Consider the following 19,989-nt stretch of genomic DNA (forward strand, 5'->3'; position numbering starts at 1 on the left):
TCCTGCCCCAGGCAGACTTATTTCTCCACCAGCCCCTGAATGTAGTTCAGATGGTCACGTCGTTTCTCATGCCATTTTTTTTAATCTCCGGAATTCATCCATCTCACCCCTACATCCTCACATACTTGAAGAAGCTTTATTTTCTGATTCTCCATCCTCGTCTTTTGTGCCTTTTGTAGTTGTGGGACCGTACGTAAAGAAGATCCTCTGTGAAGAACTCGGTGCCCCCGCCAACTCGGCAGTCAACTGCGTTCCCCTGGAGGACTTTGGAGGCCACCACCCTGACCCCAACCTCACCTACGCAGCTGACCTGGTGGAGACCATGAAGTCAGGAGAGCATGATTTTGGGGCCGCCTTTGATGGAGATGGGGTGGGTACAAGTGCATTTAGGCAAACTGTGGTGCAGGCCAGGCCTGATCCCGTAGATGGGGAAAACAACGACTGCTTCCTCTAGGCCCTGGGAGGGACTGGCAAGCATTCTCTGTTGTACCTGAGGTCAGAACTCAATTATTAGAAGACTCTTTTGAGCGGAAATGAGAGTCACTGAAATGTAACCCGTGTGTTCAATTTGCTAAGAGTCATATTTTTTAAGAGTGGCAGGGCGATTAGGTCCTAGTTATGCTAAATAATTAGTACTTGAAGACCTGGGTGAGTTCTAGGTACCTGACCTAAAGTTTCTGCTCACAGCCAGCATCTGGCTATTGATTTAATTTCTAGAAAATGTTTTGGTCTTATATCCATACATTCATTCACAGTAGCTGAATGTTGAAACTATAATTTTACAGCAGGTGTGAAGGTGATATTGAAAGAGTCAACATTTTATTTACTCTCTACAGTTCTAATTTTTATAAAATAAACTTTTGTTTACATTGGTGGTATGTAATAGACAAGAGAAAGGTATGTCTTAGACAAGTTTGTATGCCTGGTATCTCACAGATAGTAGGTGCTGTTCACGTTTCCTTAGTTGAAGATATATTTTTCCTGCTGCTGTTGTTTTTTACCATCAACTAGAATCTACTGTTTCCTGAAAAATAATATATCAAAATTTTGGGAGATCAAAGGGGTTCCTAGCAGAGGTTATCCTGTGATGCGTCTTTGTGATACAGTGCATGCTGGAAGTTCTTTTCCCTCTATACTCCCTGTTACTTGAATGTGATTGTGTGCTGGCACCAAGGAAGCAGTGAAGGTGGCAGCATCTTTTGTTGGGTCCAGTACCCAGTGGAGGAACCATGATTTAGAAGCCTTTCCTTGAAGAAATCTGCCTTTGTTCTTCAGAGGGTGCCTGGTAGACCTACCAAACTATGTAAACAGCCAACAATTTCCTCTCATTGCATTCTGTCCTCCTCTGGGAGACAGCTGATTGGTTCCAGAGTTTGGAAAAGGTCTCAGAGGTTAAAGTTAGCTGGCCTCTGGAGGGAGAACAGAGTATTCAGCTCAAAAGGAGTTTGTGCTTGCACTGTAATTGAAAACAGTTTTAACTCTTTGGCATGGAGGTTGGCCCAATAGTATGATATAAACCCATTACAAATAAACTCTAGGGTTTAAAATGCAGTATGAGTCAATGTATTAGTTTTAAACTTTAGAATTTAAAATTTTACAAAACCTCCATGGAAGAGAGTTTGAGATTTCTTCAGCAGTTTGATTAAAAGGTCTTCCTTTGACTCTCCCTTCTCCCAAAGGATCGAAACATGATTCTGGGCAAGCATGGGTTCTTTGTGAACCCTTCAGACTCTGTGGCCGTCATTGCTGCCAACATCTTCAGCATTCCGTATTTCCAGCAAACCGGGGTCCGCGGCTTTGCACGCAGCATGCCCACGAGTGGTGCTCTGGACCGGTAGGTCTTTTCATCCCCTCAGATCCCTGTGTCGGGTCACCCCAGTCCTCACAGTGCCCTTCATTGTCCCTTCCCTTTCTGCGTAGGCATCTGATGCATCGTGTGTGCTAAGTGGTTCTTGTGTATGGGAATGGGTGAAGTATCTTCTGGATTAGATGCACCCCTTTCTCCTGACACTTAATGCACTGTGTTCTGATAGCCTGTTTCCTGCCTGGCTGCCTGGCTAGACTGTATACTTTTGCAGAGAAAGGGCTGTCTTACTCACCTCCCTAGACGCTGCCTGACCACAGTGTGCCTTGCACCAGCGTAGGACACACACATACAAATCCTTTTCTGAAATGATTGGATGGTAATGAATAAACGAATGGGTGGTACGTCTTTGTACTGAAGTCATCATTCTAGAAGATCACGTTCCTTTAGCAGTATGCGTGGAGTTTGGGTGAAAGAGCAGTTTGAAGTAGTTTCAGAGTTTCAGCAGAGCTGGATCCCCTGCACCCACAAGCACAGTGAATGTTCATTTGTCCAAAATCTGAAATAGAAAGCTCAAATAGGTTAGAATAATTTACATTTGGTGTTTATGAGATAGAAAGAAACCAGTGACAATGAAGTTGATATCTTAGATTTGCTTAATTGTATATTTGTCTGTTTATTATATATCACCTCATTCTACAAAGGCTTTAAGGTGGCTTATGAGATCACATCTAAAAAACAAAAACAAAAGTAATAAATAATAAATGTGGACCAGGGAAAATATTAATTATAACATGTCAGATGCCCAGGAAATGTTTGCTGAATGAAAGATTAAAAAATGAATAAATGAATGAATGAGTAAAAGGTCAAGGCCTGGGAGGGCAGTAGGCTGATAGCTATCTACAGGTTCTTGTAATAACAGTTGATATGAATATGAATATGAAAATTACCCTGTTGTAGACACTAAACACATGTCTTAAGTCATTAATTCTCAGATAAACCACATTGGGTAAATTCTGTCTGGAACCCCATTTTACTGGTGGGAGAACAAAAAGACCAAGAAGTCACTTGCCTGAGGTCACTCAGCTAGTACATGACTGAGTCAGAATTGTTTTTTTTTAAATTAAATTTTTGTATTATTATTTTTAATTATAAAGAGGTGGGGGTACAATTCAGGGTTAGGTGTACAAACATCGATTATGCAGGTACCCTTGTTGATGAAGTACGCCCCTCCCTCCCCTGGCAGTTTCCCTCAACTGTCAATCCCAACCCCTCCCCTGACAGTTTCCCACTACTGCCAATCGCTTTCTTATAGCATTGTAATTGTTCAAGTTTCGCTTATGAGTGAGAATATATGGTACTCTGTCCTTGGTTTCTGTGGTAGATCACTAAGTATGATCGACTCTAAATCCCACCAAGTTACTGCAAAGTCCATTCGTTTGTCCTTCTTATGGCTGCATAATATTCCATTGTGTATATGTACCACTTTTTTTTTTTTAACCTAGAGCCTTTGTTCCCACCCATGGGGCCATGCAATAATTTCCCGTTGAAAGGGAGTTGGTTACAGAATTCCTGCTCACTTGGCTTCAGCTCACAAGAAAATAATGATAATATCCACATAGTGATCTTTATAGTCACCTTCTCAATTGATCCTTCAGCAAACCTCATTTTAAAGAGGAGGAAACTGAAAGTCAGAAAGGTTACCAGTCCTGTCCAAGGCCCCACAGCCAAGTTAGAGCTAGAATTCTAACCCAGTGCTTTTGCCTGGAGATCCTGCATCTGAAGTCATGAGCTAGTTTGTGGCTATGCTGTCATACATTAGACCCGTCAGGTCCTGAAATACTTTTGGTGTCATCTAAGAACAGTTTAATTCCAATTTTTGGAAAAATTGATAATCCATATATCGAAATGCAACTGAAATGCTTCATTACCCAGATAAAAATTGATCATACCTTCATAGTTTTCAAAGTCATAGATGTGCTTTTCCTCAAATGTTAGAATCCAAAGCTGACATTGCTTTGCTAGGAAGAAGACAAGCATTCTGGGAAGCACATCTCGCTAAATAAAACAGGGAAAGAAACTTATCAGTTAACTTTTCCTATTCTAAAGGAAAGGAATTTCCTTTTAATCCACTCAAAGGTTTTAAATAGTCTAAAGATGATGAGGAAGAAGTAACAGATGTGTGGGAAGGGAAGGGGGACCACTGAACAGTGTGGGTGAAGCCAGTGCAAATGGGAGACCCCGTTGGGCCCTTTCTCTGTGGGGTCTTCTGACGAGATAAAAGGAATATTTACTGGGCAGCTGACTTCTGGGCAGTTGGTCATCGTGGCTGTGTGAACTTGGTCTGCTCATTTTACATTTTGGGCTCTGTTTCCTCCTCTGTAAGATACCAATCCCCTAGACCTGGTCCATGATTATAAGTGTATCAAAACATCTTCTTTTGTTCTTTATAGAATGGTGATAGATGTAGTCTGTATCCCAAACACATGGTTTATACAAGAACCTAAAAAACAGCCCTGCACCTTTTACTACTGTGGCTTCTTCTAAAATACTGAACTCCATGATCTGAATTAATTCTTTCTTTTTCCTCTTCTTCTCCCTCCTCTGAAGCCACATATAATAACCCATTGTATACAAGTTTTTTTTTATGATTTTCCACCAAACTCAGAATTATGTCTACCTCAGAGCAATGCTAAATGGGACCCTTGATTACAATAACGGTTGCGTTTTTTCCATCCCTCACATGGCTACACTAACAGTCCTGCTGTGATGTAACTTTGATTTCATGTCTTTGAAGGGTGGCTAATGCTACAAAGATTGCTTTGTATGAGACTCCAACTGGCTGGAAGTTTTTTGGGAATTTGATGGATGCAAGCAAACTGTCCCTTTGTGGGGAAGAGAGCTTCGGGACCGGTAAGTCACACTCCTGTGCTAGCATTTTCCTCCTTGTCACCGCTATTTCAGTGAAAGCTTAGGCTGCTAGTGTAGCACTGAAATAGCAACAGTAGCTGATGTGTCCTAAATCAAGACACAATTTATTTATAACAACCTTGATGAAGTACAAACGTTTGAAAAGCAGTGAGCGCATTCAGGCAGGAAGGCTAATTTTACTTTCAGAGGATCACATCAACCGAGACAGGAAGTTTGGGGGCCTCTCGGCATCATGGTCGTTGAGTCCGCAGGGATTGAACAGACTGATAAACATATTTTCCTTTCCTCAGTGGTCAAGGAAACCTTTATAAATGTTTTTATTTCAGGGAGGAAATATGGGAGCACAAGTCACTTTTTCGTTTTTATTGAAGAAGAGGTTTCAGCAGGGCATTAAAACTTTCTCTTCCATAGGCCTTAGTTTTCTTTTCTTTTTTTTTTTTTTGAGTCGGAGTCTCACTCTGTCGCCCAGACTGGAGTGCAGTGGCCGCTCCTGGCCACTGCAGCCTCGACCTGCTGGGCTCCGGCGATCCTTCCGCCTCAGCCTTCCGAGTAGCCGGAATTACAGGCATGTGCTACCACACCCGGCTGTTTTTTTGATTTATTGTAGAGATGAAGTCTTGCTGCCCAGGCGGGTCTCGAACCCGCGGGCTCAGGCAATCCAGTCACCTCAACCTCCCCTAGGTGTGGGATTACAGGCTGAGCCACTGAGCCCGGCTTGCCTTAGTTTTCTACAGCAACAATCAAGGCTAATTGAAGGAAGACCATTAGGGTGGAACTAAGTTGCCAGGTGATCAAGAAATTGAAAATTCATTCCTGTGCATAAGAGTGTGTATGTAATTGTAGTACAGTGAAAGAGGGGAACACAGTATACTCAGGGGTGACCCAAGACCTCTAGACCCCACTCTCTGTGCTTTCTTCTCTACCTGAATATTGACCTGAACTGCCATCTCCTTCGGGACCTTCTGTGCTGTCTCACTCTACCTATATCTCTTTCCTAAGCATCTGTTGAGGTGGGTGGCCCTTTCTCATGTGTTGGTCTTCAGCCAGGTTGCAGAGTACTTACTGGCTACATCCCTTCTCCTCCTCTTCTCTACCCAATAGTTATAAGTAAGAGGACTGATCCTCTTGGTCCTTAGTACTCTGCGGACACCCATTAGCAAAAAGAAGATCGAGACCAAGGCTTCTATCAGCCTTGCAACTGAGTTGCAATTCATGCCAGGTTAAACAGAACAGGATACCGATTTCATTTCCTTTCCTACATGTCTGGTGGGTAGGACAAGCTGGGAAATTTGAGGCACATATTGATGAAGTTCTAAGCAATTTAATATCTTTGCAAGAGTGGCAACACACTTTAGCAATTCATTGGAAGGTTTTAAGAAAGCTGAGAGAGTCTTGGGATTGGAAGGTTTTAAGAAAGCTGAGAGAGTCTTGGGATTGAACAATGTCCACGGTGAAGATGACTTCCCAAAGTTCTGGATCTTTCATCAGAGATGACAAGGCCACTGCTTAGTCCCTTCCTGCTTCATGTAATGTGGATGGTGCCATCTTATTCCGAAGCAGACCACACAAACACCCAATGAACTTGCGAGGGGGTCATCTCCCGTGAAACTCCCCCCCGGTGTCGTCCAGTTCAGGCTTGGAAGCAGTCCTTCTTCTTGATGGATGAAGATGTCTTTGAAGGCAGGCATAATGTCAAAACCTTCCATTTCCCGCCCCCATATTCCTGTATGAATGCCAAGCCTAGTGAAAAACGAAAAGGCCACCATCAAGTTTCCCAGAAGAGGTGCGCGGGTAGTGGTTCTGGGGGTCAACAAAGATCAGGAAACTTGGAGTACACCTCTCTACCTTGGAACTTCTCAGTGATATTAGCATTTGAAGATTCCAAAACATTATACTTTAAGGAATCTTGTTCGTACAGTTTTTGCCCAAACATAGTTAACCACAACATATCTGTGTATATTTTTTGTAGGACATACAGTCGCATCTTGTCCCATAGGCCCATGTGGGCGGCATTTGGCAAGAGGAATCAGAGCCCCACTGCCAAGGAGGAATCCCAGGGGTTGACTGGCTGGGAATAGGCCTGAAGACAGGATGGCACAAACTGCTCCTCTCCTTCATGACAGGCTTTCAAACACTAGAAGAAGTTCCCATGTCCTTTCTTCTTCAGGCTGTCCGTCTTTGGTTCCTCCAGTCATTCCCCACTTCACATTGTTCACAGACTCAGCACCCGCCTATAGATGCTTCCAATTCACCAGTGCCCCTCTTGGAAGATGACGCCCAGAACAGAGCCCAGATCTTCCAGGGTTGGCCTAGCCAGTAGAGAGTAGGGTGGGGTGATTATTTCTAGTGATCTGGCTCTGATTTTTCTTGGTGTAACTTTCCTATGTTAGCTTTTAGGGTGCTTTACAATACTGTTTAGCCCACATACGGTTGTGGATAACCAAACCCTTAAAGTTTTTAACCCAAAAGCATTTGTCAAGAAAAGTCCCCTGTGTTATATTTGTGGAATTGATTTCTTTGAACTAAAGTATTAGACTTTGGACTATTCCTTGTTAAAGTTTGTTCTTATCTATGAACCCGTTTAACAAATGTCTAATGCCAGCCGTAGCTTTATCTTCCCTTTAATATCTTTTACATCCAAAGAGAGAACACATCATGAGAATAATTCATAAGTTCTTTCTCTCTCTCTTTGAAAAAAAATTGTTGTGTAACATTTATGAGATAAGCATTTTAAAAACCAAGCTGCATAGCTGTAGGTCCTCTCTGCTGTGAACAAGTACAACTGGACTTAACTGAACTCCCGATCTCTTATTTATAGAAGAGTTAATTTTCACCTACCAAGTCCCTTGCTGGTGAATGTTTCCAACGGTTCCTTGAGCTTTGGAATTTATGAATTCTCTAGATTAATTGAATGCAGTGTGCTTTATTTTGTATTTTTCCAGGCGATAGCAAAGGCTCTTTTTCAGGAATGCCTCCTTGACCTTTCAGAATGGGTCACAGCCCTGGGATTGGCTCTCATGGTACCATGTACTCGTTGCAGCTGCGATTTTATGGCTATTTATGATTATTGGGTGAGTGTGTCTCTGGAGCATCTAGACTAAGTTTCATGAGCATAGAGATCTTACCTGTCTTATTCTCCATTGTTTCCCTAGAGCCTCCTGTAGAGCCCAGCATAGGATAGATGCTCAGTAAACGGTTGTTGAATGAATGAGCGAACACTGTTCACTTGGCACCTTCCATTTAGACAACCACAATTCTGCTCTTGGTAGGGAAAGACCTGTAAAAGTCATTCGATGTCATTTCCTGAATGGTGCTGGAACCACAGTGACTGGTCAGTGCTTTCCTGCTTAATCACCCACCTCAATGGAGAATCCACACTTCACCTCTTGCTTGCAGTCTGGGGCTCTTGTAAGGACTTGGCACCATTCCTACTCCACGGTCCAGGGTTGGGGACCCCAAGATCTTTGTGGAAAGAAATGAGCTTTTACAAAAGAAAAGCAGTTGACTTGCAAAGAAGTCAGACTTCGGAAGACCTGGCTCAGCAAGTAAAACCACTAGTATTTGAAAAACAAGCCTATACTATGACTAACATTACCACGTATACATTAGTCTGTTCATGTTGGGAAAAGAGCCACTTTCTCACCTGATGGTCATAACCACAGAGGCTAGGACACTTCCTCAGAGATCAGCATTAAAAACACCAGGGAGAAATGGTTTTTGTTAGGGAGTCAGGAATGGAGACCAGAAGTAGACAGGATGAACCTGCTATTTTTGGTTGATCTCATGGTACAAAGCCGTTTTTCCTCCTAGCTGCGGCTGTACATGTCTATACCCAGTGGCAGAGGGCAGACTGTCAGTCCCAGCTTGGAATTGTTGGGACACTAACAGTGTGAAGTCGCTGGATAGTACAGGATACCACTGCTTCTGAAGCCCTTCTTCAGGAAAATGGGAGCTTGGGAAAGAGGGTTGGGAGATGCAGTTGACAGTGAACTTGGTATCACTTGGAGCTATGCCAGGAAATTGTGATCTGGGCAGACTGAGGGGTTAGCAAGATTTTCTTCCCTGTCCCGTCTTTAAAGGTTCTAGCAATAATGCATCACACAGGAGTGATAATTTAAAGAAATACAATGTTAATGCTTTGCAAATTTCTTTTAATTTTTTAGGAAAAATTCTTCATATTTGTACATTTTTGCATCAATCCATTCCTCAAATGTTTATTGAACTTTGACTGTATCCCGGATAGTGGGTTAGATTCTGGGGACATGATGGTGAACAAGACCTCCTCAGGAGGACTGCAAGAGTTTATATCTAGGGAAGGAAGTCAGACTCTGGTCAGGTAATGGCAAGTATGCAGAGCAGTAGAGGTGAAGTATGGAGTACTTTGAGAGCTTTATACTTGGGGGCCGAACTTGGGTCTGTGATGTAGGGGATCAGATTTTTCTGTCTGGTTCTCTTCCCATTCCTAGTTGCATAGCTCTTGAGTACATTTCCCTGTAGGTAAAGTCCCCAGCAGAAGGCTGTAGCATCGCGTGTCTAGAAATATCCCAAACAGAATGAGGCTTATAACGAAGCTTATACCCTCAATAGAGCTAACTCAGTTAAACTGTTACCTGCGTGTCTGTCTCTCTCAAGTCTGTGCTCATCCAAGAGGCCAGGGCACGTGTCTTATCATCGTGGTATTTTCCTGGGTACTTGGAACATGCAGGTGCCAAATTATATGTGTTGAGTGTCAACTGAAATTTGCCTGTCTGGCACCTACCACCTTCCTCCAAAGATAGCTTATGGAAAGGAAACAGAGTATCAGGGGCCGTCATGGAGCAGTGCGGGTGCTGTTGCTGAGTGGAGAGTCTGGGAGTTCCAGGGGACAGCCCGCCTGTGGCCAGAACGGTTCCTGTGAATTGGCTTCCGGAGGAGCTCCCCTTGCTTTTCCAGCAAAGCCATTTGTGCAGTGAAGGCCCAGGAGCAGGGCTGCTGGGTCTCTACCAGTCAGCTGGGGACTGGCCATTCTTTGGGCAGACACGTACTGAGAGCTGACTGCAGGCCAGGCCCAGCGACGGGTGCAACTCAAAGTCTAGGGTAGGGTGTGATGACAGGGAACATAGAAGGACAGAGGGGGCGAGGAAGCCATCTTGGACAAGGGTGAAGTTGAAAGTAACTGCAGGAGATGTCAGCCAGGCTGATAGGTAGATGTGGGGCAGGAGTTTTCAGGCAGAGAGAGCAGTATTTCAGGGGCTGCAGCAGAGAGAAAAGTGGACAGAGGAAGACAGAGGCAGACGACAGACACTGGTACTTTCAGAGGACTCCAGCTGCCATGTCCCCGTCCTCAGGGCTGTCACCAGGCAGGGACAGAAACCACACCAGCTCCTAGGATGTACATACTGGTAGCCGTAACCCAAGCCCTAAACCGTTAGCTCTTGGCTTCCTCAGCAAGGGTTGACATTTTTCTTGGCTGAGACCCAGACTGTGCTCTGACTGAGCGGAGTCGGTGCTTATCACAAGGTGCTGATTAGGCCAAAGTAGAGTGACAGGTGTTTGAAGACGCTGAAAGGGCAGAATTCCTGGGCTCTCGGTTGGTCCCTGAGCAGAGCAAGTGGGAAGAGACCCGGTGCAAGGCCCAGCCCCACCCTTGTGTCAGCGAGGACCGGCCGGCCTTTCTCGCAGTTAAGTGAGCGTGGCTGCTTTTACTTTGCAAGAATTAAAACATATTGATATGAGTAATTTTTGTTCATTGTGGGAAAACCAGGAAGGAGGAAAACACTGTCATCCCCATGCACAGTTGACAGAACATACTGGGTTATAGTCTTCCATTTTCTTTCCCAGTATATACAGTTAAGGATCGCTATTTTTGAAAGCTGAATAAGGTCAGTGGAAAACATAATAATGTCCCATAAAGGCTTTTTATTTCTCCCTTTATTCCAAATGGTATCTTGTATTTACATAGTGCTTAACAGTTTATAATATGTTCTCTAGCTTTTTCACAGTCATTTCTCACAATTGTGTGGGAGAGAGAAGCATTCTCCCCATTTGGCCCTCACAGGAACTGAGGCTCAGAAAAATGAAAGGACTTGTCCAAATTCAAACAGCTGATAAGTAACAGAGACTCAAATTCAGTTTATCTGACTCTTAAGTATCAAGCATTATCTACTGAGTCCCAACTGCAAAAATAATGTCTTCAGAAACACGTACACGCACCATTGTCCTTTTTCACTGGAAATGTGCTGTGATTCATCAGAACAACTGATGAAAATGAATTTTACCCAGCCTTGCTGAGTATTAATTGAATTACTCGAGTTTTGAAACATCCAAAGTGATTAGTGAGATTAATCAGAATAGCCAAACAGACTGAGGATCCTGCTGTTGGAATCCGATATCTGTTGATGTTACCCAGGGCAGATATTTTGTTTGTAATATTAGGTGTATGCTTTTCTTATCTCCAAGTAACCTGGTCAGAGTTGGATAAGACTTTTAGATCTTATTTTCATTTCCACATAAAAGAGAAAACCAAATGTCTCACTCAGAGCAGGAAAAGCACAAAGAAACGCCGGCTCCTATGCTTCTAGTCTAGCCAAGAAGGAAAAAAAATTAAGAAAAAGAAAGCCCAGTGGAGCATAGGCAAGGAATCCCATGCTGAGTACTGCTGTCATGAATTCCAATATATGGGGAAGCTGCCAAAATCTTGCTTCTCAGGGTGAACTGTTGCCAGACCATATCATTTGCAAAAGCCATAAGAGGCAAAGAGCTAACTTTTTGTTCCTTAAAATAGTAGTAAGGGCAAATAAAAGTCTATCGATAATAGAATTAGGTAAACATTTCTAAGATGTGTTCCGTAAAGCACTAAAAATGCAGCCTACCATCTCTAATTTTGCCAGCATCTAGGTTCTAAGGACTGTCACTTCTAAAAGTAGTATCCCATTGAAGAGAAAAATCTTTTGAAAGAAAAAAAATTGTATGTTTTTTGGTTTGTTTGTTTTTATTTGAGTTGGAGTCTCACTCCATTGCCCAGGCTGGAATGCGGTGGCACACTCACGGCAACCCCAGCATCGACCTGCTGGGCTCCAGTGATGTTTCTGCCTTAACCTTCCAAGTAGCCAGAACTACAGGCACACTACCATGCCCAGCTAATTTTCTGATTTTTATTGTAGAGACAAGGTCTCACCAAATTGTCCAGGCTGGTCTCAAATCTGCAGGCTCAGGCAATACATTCATCTTGGCCTCCCAAAGTGCTTGGATGACAGACTGAACCACCGAGCCTGGCCAAAATTGTATGTTTTTGTGAACCAAAAGATAGAGAAAATGTTGGAGTAGATTAATTGACTCATTCCTTCATGTACTGTTTCACAATTGGTTATTTACCATATTCCTTGTGCTATGCTAGTCAGTTATTAGGATAATTAAGAAATTCCTCCAAGAAGCACATGGTTCATAGGGAGAAAAACCTATAAACAGAATATTGAGGTTCAGGAAGGATAGCACCACCCCAGATGTTTTGTACAGGTTGCTATAGGAGAAGAGAGAGAAAGGAGCTTGTAACTGCCTGGGGAAGCTTGGAGCTAGTCTCAAAGAGGAGAGGACATTTGAGCTGGGTATGAAAGGACGCGAGTATTAGGGAAAAAAATCACTTACCACATGCCTTCTACATAACCAGCATTATGCTAGATACTCTGACATTCCAAGAAGAATAAGACTCAATGGGAATAGGCCAGATGGGCACATAACTCAGGATATGAAAACATGCAAAGCATGACTGTAGAAGGATAGTACAGGGTCCTATTCAGAAGTCAGAAAATAGGCCGGGCTCAGTGGCTCAGCCTATAATCTCAGCACTTTGGGTGGCTGAGTTGAGTGGATTGCCTGAGCCTGCGGGTTCGAGACCAGCCCTGGCAACTTGGCAAGATCTCGTCTCTACAATAAATAAAAAAATTAGCTGGGCATGGTAGCACACACCTATAGTTCTGGCTACTTGGAAGGCTGAGGTGGAAGGATTGCCGGAGCCCAGCAGGTCAGCACCTGGGTGGCTGTGAGCATGCTGCTGCCCTCCAACCTGGGCGATGGAGTGAGACTCTGACTCAAAAAAAAAAGAAGTCAGAAAATAGAGCTCAATATAATCTACTTTATTTTTTTCAGAATAAGGAGTTTAAAGGCAAAAAAAATGAGAATTCTGTTCCACATCAGGCCCTTGGAAAAGGGTTTTCATGCATATAAATCCATACAAAGGAGCACAGTTTTAAATTTTGGTAAAGAGTTAAGTAAGGATCTTCACAGGAGACAGGTGCATCTTAGTTTATTTAACCAGTCCTTATCGGTTAAAGAACAATATCTTAGAACTGTAGTTGCTGGATCTACTCATTGGTCCGTTTTTAAGGCTTTGATGCTTTTTGCCAAATTGCTTTCCAGAAGGATTGTACCAGTGTACACTCCCACCAGCACCATGTTGGAATCTCATTTCTGTTATACCTCCCCTGATGCTGGGTATTCTAATTTTTAAATCTGTGACCATTTGTCAAGCAAATAGTAGTTTCTCACTGTGGTTTTAGCTTGAATTTCTCTTCTTAAAAATAATGCCAGCTTCTTATTATGGTAATTGTTGACCTGTAATTTTTTTTGGTACATTACCTATTTATTTCCTTGGCCTATTTTTCTATTGTGGTTTTGCTTCTTTCTTATTAATATGTAAGAATTTTTCCTGTATTTAATGTATTAAACATCTACCTAATAGTTGTAAATGTGTTTATTTTTTAAAATTTGTCCATGGGCTTTTAATTTTATCTATAGTAGTTTTGCTGTATAGAAATGCTAATGTTAGCCAGGCTCAGTGGCTCAGCCTGTAATCCCGTGCCTTGGGAGGCTGAGGTGAGTGGATTGCCTGAGCCCGTGGGTTTGAGACCCACCTGGGCAACTTGGCGAGACCTCATCTCTGCAATAAATCAAAAAAATTAGCTGGGCGTGGTAGCGTTTGCCTGTAATTCCGGCTACTTGGAAGGCTGAGACAGAAGGATCACCGGAGCCCAGCAGGTCGAGGCTGCGGTGGCCGGGAGCGGCCACTGCACTCCAGTCTGGGTGACATAGTGAGACTCCAACTCAAAAAAAAAAAAAAGAAATGCTAATGTTTAAGTAGACAGATACTTAAGTACTTAAGTAGACAATTTTCTTTATGAATACTGAATTCATATGTATTCATCGCCTCTGAAATTTATGTGTATACATAAATATATATTAAAAATATATGTCTTCTAGCATTTTAAAATTTTCAATTTTCACATTTGAATTTTTAATGTAATGGGAATTCTTTGTGTTATGGTGTTTTATAAGAGAATACAACAAATTTTTTTCCTTTGTGACTGTTTAACCAGTTCTCCAAACACCACATAAAAAGTAAACTAGCCTGGCATGGTGGCCCATGCCTGTAATCACAGCACTTTGGGAGGCCAAGGTGGGGGAATTGCTTGAGCCCAGAAGCTCAAGATCAGCCTGGGCTATGTAGGGAGACCCTACAAAAAAATCGCAACAGTTAGCTGGGCGTGGTGGCATGTGGTGTAGTCCCAGCTACTTGAGAGGCTGAGGCAGAAGGATCGCCATAACCCAGGAGGTTAGGCTGCACACTTCAGAGTGGGCAACAGAGTGAGACCTTGACTCAGAAAAAAAAGTAATTTATTATTTTCCACAGCCTTGAAGTGACATCTTTATCACATACTTAAGCCTTATATGTGCTTGGGTCTATTTTTGCGTGCTTTCTTTTGTTCCATTAAACTATCAGACTATTTTAATTATTGAAATTTTATAATGGTCATGTTCTTATGCTGTTGGTTTATTGAAAACATATTTTGTTTTTTCCTTACATTACTACTTTATTTATTGATATATCAAGTTCCGCCTAATTGTCTCTCTGACGTTTTTATTGGCATTTGCCTTAAATGTCTGAATTACTTTGGGAAACTGCAACGTCTTTTCAATATCATGTGGCTTTATCCAGTATGTGAGTTCTAGCGCTCACCTGGGTTGTCTGACGTTTTAGGAGGGTCTGTTTGCTCACTGCTGAGTGTCTTCTGAATTGTTTGGGGAGATCACGTCTCACAGCAGCGTGCGCTTCCCCTCAGGTTCTGACCACATCCGTGAGAAGGATGGCCTGTGGGCTGTCCTCGCCTGGCTCTCCATCCTGGCCACTCGCAAGCAGAGTGTGGAGGACATTCTCAGAGATCACTGGCAAAAATACGGCCGGAATTTCTTCACCAGGTGAGCCACGGCCTGGCTGGGGTGCGAGGTAGGGTTGGGAAGTGGGCAAAGACAGTTCTCACGCACCTACAGCCTCACCATGTTCAGGGAGAATAATACCCTCGTTCATCCAGCTTCTGCCAATTGGAGATTTTTAAAATAATTCGGTCAGAGTAGAAATGAAGTCAACTTTTATGTCAGCTATAGAGAAGGAGGCTTGACATTTTTAGCTAACATAACTAGTAAATGCTTTATAAGCATTTTTGAATGTACTCATTTGGTGGACGTGATTGTGACATTGAATTTAGACTTCAGAAGAGTGAATTCAAATATTATTTCTTCCCCTTACAAGGCTGAGGTTTTAATCTCTCTCTGTATTGAGTTTTCTCATCTGCAGAAATGGGAATAACAGCCCAGTTTTTGAAAGGATTAAATGAAATGTAAGTCTGAACATGTTTTGTAAACTCTGGGTTGCTAAAGGAAATGAGAAACTTTTTCTCTTAAATTATGAAACAAGTGTGCTTAGTCCAGATCAAGTTTTCTGATTCGTTAAAATAGGTTCCCAAAGGCTATGTACTTGCCAACCCTTCATTATTGATGCAACAAATATGTACTGTGTACCTACTTTTTATCAGATCCTGGGAATGCAGCAGTGAACAGAATACATAAACGCTTTCTCATTCTTCTTCCTTACCATGCATGTTTCTATTTTTAAAAAGCATTAACAACTTCTTTGACAGTAATGTTTTCCACTAATTCCAATCTGCCTTTCCCCCATTAAGTGTAAAAATCGAACAAGGTTTTTCTTGGACCTCAGTATTCCAATTATGGAAAGGAAACAGGATTAAAAAGATACTAGAAACGTGTTTATCTGTGAAAAATGAATGGGTGGAATTTCTCTGGACCTCAGTTGCCTTTTCTAAAAAAATAGGTGAGTTCACCTAAATAATTTAAAAAATATATTTCAGGTTTTATAGTCCATGATCTCTGCACAGTCAAGAAAGAATTCAGCATTAAGCAACTTGAGCTCCTTAACCAGAATTCTTTAGTTAACTTTGAGCAAGTTCATTGATCTCTTCATCTCTCAAGTTATTCTTTTTTAGAAGGCATAAGCATTAACTGCCACCTGGTACCACACAATAGCCCTGGGAACCAAGGCAAGAATCTCTACTCTCTAACAGACAGAAAAACCTGGTAATTCAGAACAGTCATGAACTCTCTAGAGTATCATAAATACAGGACCATGCTTGTTTTTGTGCCCCGAACACCTAACTCATGGTAGAGACTGCATCAATATGTTTTGGGTTGGGCATGGTAGTTCACGCCTGTAATCCCAACACTTTGGGAGGCCAAGGCAGGAGGATTGCTTGAACTCAGGAGTTCAAGACCAGCCTCAGCAATATAGCAAAACCTCATCTCTACAAAAGAAAAAAAATTAAAAAACAAATAGCTGGGTCTGGTGGCACACATCTGTAGTCCTAGCTACTCAGGAAGCTGAGGCAGAAGGATCATTTGAGCCCAGGAGTTCAAGGCTGCAGTGAGCCGTGATCATGCCAGTGCACTCCAGTTGGACAGAGTGAGGCCCTGACTTAAAAAAATAAAATGTTTTGAAGAGATAGTTGAATGAGTTACCAGATGAACAGTAGCCAGAGTAGCATAAGATTAAGATTAGGAGGGGTTGTTTAGAGGAGGGATCACTCTTGAATTAGTAAAAAGTCTCCATGTAAAAACTATTTGAACATATTTTTATTAATTATCAAATATAACTGTTAACCAAGCATTAAAAATAAAGTCCTAAGAACCTGCATTTATAATTAGTACAATTCCATTGTACCCTCCGTTTATTGAACAAAAGTGCTAGGCGCTTTTGTATGTATTGTCTGACGTCAGCCTCAAGACAGTTATTGATAAGGCAACTGAGATTCTGAGAGATGGGCAGCTAGCCGATAGCTATACAATTAATAACCAGCAGAAGCTGGTTCATAGCTCATCTGTCCGATTGCAAAGCCCATACTCTTTCCATTACACTCCTCTGTGCCTAGGATTTACCAAACATTTCCCTGGAACACCCAAAGGTCACAGCTGTAAAGCACAAACACCTGGTTGTAATTTCTTGCTGTTTATCGTTTTAACTGGGGGAAGAGCTGACTTCAGGATTAAGGGAACTCTTTGGTCCTTGATTCATAGAATCTTGGAGCCAGGGTAGGATGGCCTTAATTCCCCAGGATTTCTCAGGTCTCAGAGGTGTCACCTTGCACGTACCGTATTAGTTTCACTATTACAAATAAATATAGACTCTGCTATCTTGAGCCACTGAAAAATAACTCTCTCAAGAGGGTATGTGCCACTAGGTCAGGAGAAGCCACCTGTAAGAGTCTTTAATGAGATAAGAAGGAAGTCCAGAAGAATTCTTTTTTTATTTTTTATTTTTATAGATTTAGGGGGTGCGAGTGCAGATTTCTCACTTGCATACATTGCGTATTGTGAAGTCTGGGCTGTTAGTGTACCCCCCGCCCGAATAGTGATCGTTGTGCCCAGTAGGTAATTTTGCAACCCTCCCCCCACCCCTCATAGTCCCTAACGTCTGTTATTCCGCTCTGTACGCCTGCGGGTACCCATTGTTTAGCTCCTACATGTAAGTGAGAACATGCAGTATTTGACTTTCTGTTTCTGAGTTATAAGAAGAATTCTTGAAGGTAAAATAATATCATAGAATTTCATTTGTGATGCACTTTTTTTCCTTGACTGTTTTGTCTCCATGCCAGACCTCCTCTGTCAGGATGAATCCAAAGCACCTGGGGCTGAAAGGCGTAGGTATTTCAGATGTAAAGAGTCTGTGCTTGGCTTCTTCATCCGGTCAGGGAGAACTTGGTCTTGCCCGAGGAAGCTCCTGTGAAGACTGGAACTCTCCTTAGTCAAAACCTCAGCAGCCTTGGGCAGGTCCCAGACTGAGAGCAATCCCAGCACTCACCCCAAAGAAGCTCAAGCAGTTTTGGAGAGAAGGCCCTGAGTCATGTGCCCCCTCCATAGAGTTCTCTAGAGATAACTTTGCTTTCTTTCTTCCTCCTCAGGATATGGTGTTTACGTGTAAGATAGCATCTCTCAAAAGCCTTTGAAGCATCCTGGCACTTTATTCTGTAGAAGTGCCAAGATGGGTGTATTCTGCTTATTCAGAAGCTCATAACATTTCCCTGAAATCCTCCAAACCCTTCCTTTCATTCTTGACCTGTTCCATTCCCAGTGACTGACGGGCCCATGTGTTTTTTGCCAGCTCCTTCTGAAGTTAGGTATTTTGGGGGGAGGCCCAAACAAATGGTGAAGGAAGTGCTGATGGATATGCCTTGGTATGATCTGAGATCAGCCCGTGGGCCTCACCTCGTGACTTCTTCCAGGTACGATTACGAGGAGGTAGAAGCTGAAGGTGCAAACAAGATGATGAAGGGCTTGGAGGCCCTGATGTTTGATCGCTCCTTTGTGGGGAGACAGTTCTCAGTGAGCGACAAAGTTTACACTGTGGAGAAGGCTGATAGCTTTGAATACAGTGATCCGGTGGATGGAAGCATTTCAAGAAATCAGGTAGGACAGATGTCTGTGTACGTGGGAGAGAGGCCTCGGAACTGCATCTCTGGAATCTCAAGGGAAGAAGAAAAAGGCCCATTGGCTGTGTTACCTTTGCTGCCCTGTTTTTCTGGGGTTCTCAACTAGTTTTCTGCTGCGTTGCATGTGATTCTCATGCACTCGCAGGGACAGTGGTTTGTCCTTGGCTCTGTGCCCTCGTTCTGGGGTTCTTAGCCTAGACTCCAGCGGAATTCTTGTACCCTTTGGAATTCTGATTTGCAAGGTGAACTGTCAAGTGTACATGAGGAAAGGAGGCTCAGAATCTGAAACAGGTGGAGAAATGTGGCCTTGGGTGTCCACTCCCCTCTTTCCTTTCAGGAGATGACAGCAGAATGATGGTGTTAAGAGTGGCATTATCATACACGTTTTCCCATATGTCTAAATCTAAAAAAGAAGAGAAAGATAGATAAGCCACTCCCAGACTCAGAAACGTTGACTGTTGTCATCTGTAGCACATAACCTGCAGTCCACCTGAGACAACAGCATGTAGCAAGACACTACAGCTGAGAACCTGGACCTTCTCTAGATGTAGACAGAGTTGTTTGGTTTCCCTCCCAGTGTGCTGGGTACCTGAGGCTGCAGGCTGGTTAGGCCTTCTCCTGGCTTCTCATGAACACTGGGGCCCCAGGGTCCTCTCGCCTCTGGCTCTGTTGTTGCCTGTTGTCAAAGAATGACAAAGAGGTGGATGAAGACTCCCTTCCAGCTTTCCGGTTTGCTTTTCCCTGTCAGACCCAGATTTTTGGCCTGGTTCTTCCCAAGGCTTCCAACAGGGTTTGGAAGGGATGGTCTGTGGGATTCATTGAAAGCTTCTCTCTGGGCTACAGACCGTGGATGGGTGGGTGGAGTCTGGCCATGGTGACCCTCAGTGCCCAGAGTCTCTCTTTCCCAAATTCTAGCATGAGTGGCTTATCATCCCTGTGCCTGTTCACCAGCTGTGAAAACTTTGGGTCCAGAATGGACTATTGGAAATTACGTCTGGGGTCGTTAGAACCAGGGAGGCCTGGGGTGGAGGAGGAGAGGGGTGTGGAAGAGGAGAGGGCGGGGCCCAGGGACAGCAGAGTGGGGCAGACATTTGCGTAGTAAAGCCCTGAGAGAGAGAAGGGACATTCAGGAAAGGTAAGCCTCAGCTCCATGCTACCTCTGGCATCTGCCAGGAGGGACAAGGGGGGCAGAGGTGCGTGTGGGAAGTGGCGGCGTGTGCACTACAGAGAAGACAGCTGTTCCACCTTCCATAATCAGAAAACTTGAGCACTGCGATGGAACACCAGGGAGGAGGGCAAAGCTTCCCATGTACATAAATAGGGTATCTGTGATCGAGTGAAAAGAGCTTAAGCTGGGCTCGGTGGCTCAGCCTGTAATCCCACGCCTTTGGGAGGCTGAAGTGAGTGGATTGCCCGAGCCCGCGGCTTCGAGACCCGCCTGGGCAG

The 19,989-nt window shown here is 43.3% G+C and overlaps 1 protein-coding gene across 1 annotated transcript in view; it reads left to right on the forward strand.

Annotated features, from left to right (window-relative positions):
* Positions 1–19,989, forward strand: part of PGM1 (phosphoglucomutase 1) — a 38,542-nt gene that overhangs the window by 11,621 nt on the left and 6,932 nt on the right. The window contains exons 5-9 of the mRNA XM_008060501.2: positions 180–370; positions 1,680–1,834; positions 4,602–4,717; positions 14,830–14,965; positions 18,337–18,520. Of these exons, the coding sequence (XP_008058692.1) occupies positions 180–370; positions 1,680–1,834; positions 4,602–4,717; positions 14,830–14,965; positions 18,337–18,520 (782 nt within the window). The remainder of the gene's footprint in view (positions 1–179; positions 371–1,679; positions 1,835–4,601; positions 4,718–14,829; positions 14,966–18,336; positions 18,521–19,989) is intronic.

The sequence above is a fragment of the Carlito syrichta genome, unplaced genomic scaffold (assembly GCF_000164805.1).
Source record: "Carlito syrichta isolate Samal-C Ts95f unplaced genomic scaffold, Tarsius_syrichta-2.0.1 Scaffold304635, whole genome shotgun sequence".
Taxonomy (NCBI): domain Eukaryota; kingdom Metazoa; phylum Chordata; class Mammalia; order Primates; family Tarsiidae; genus Carlito; species Carlito syrichta.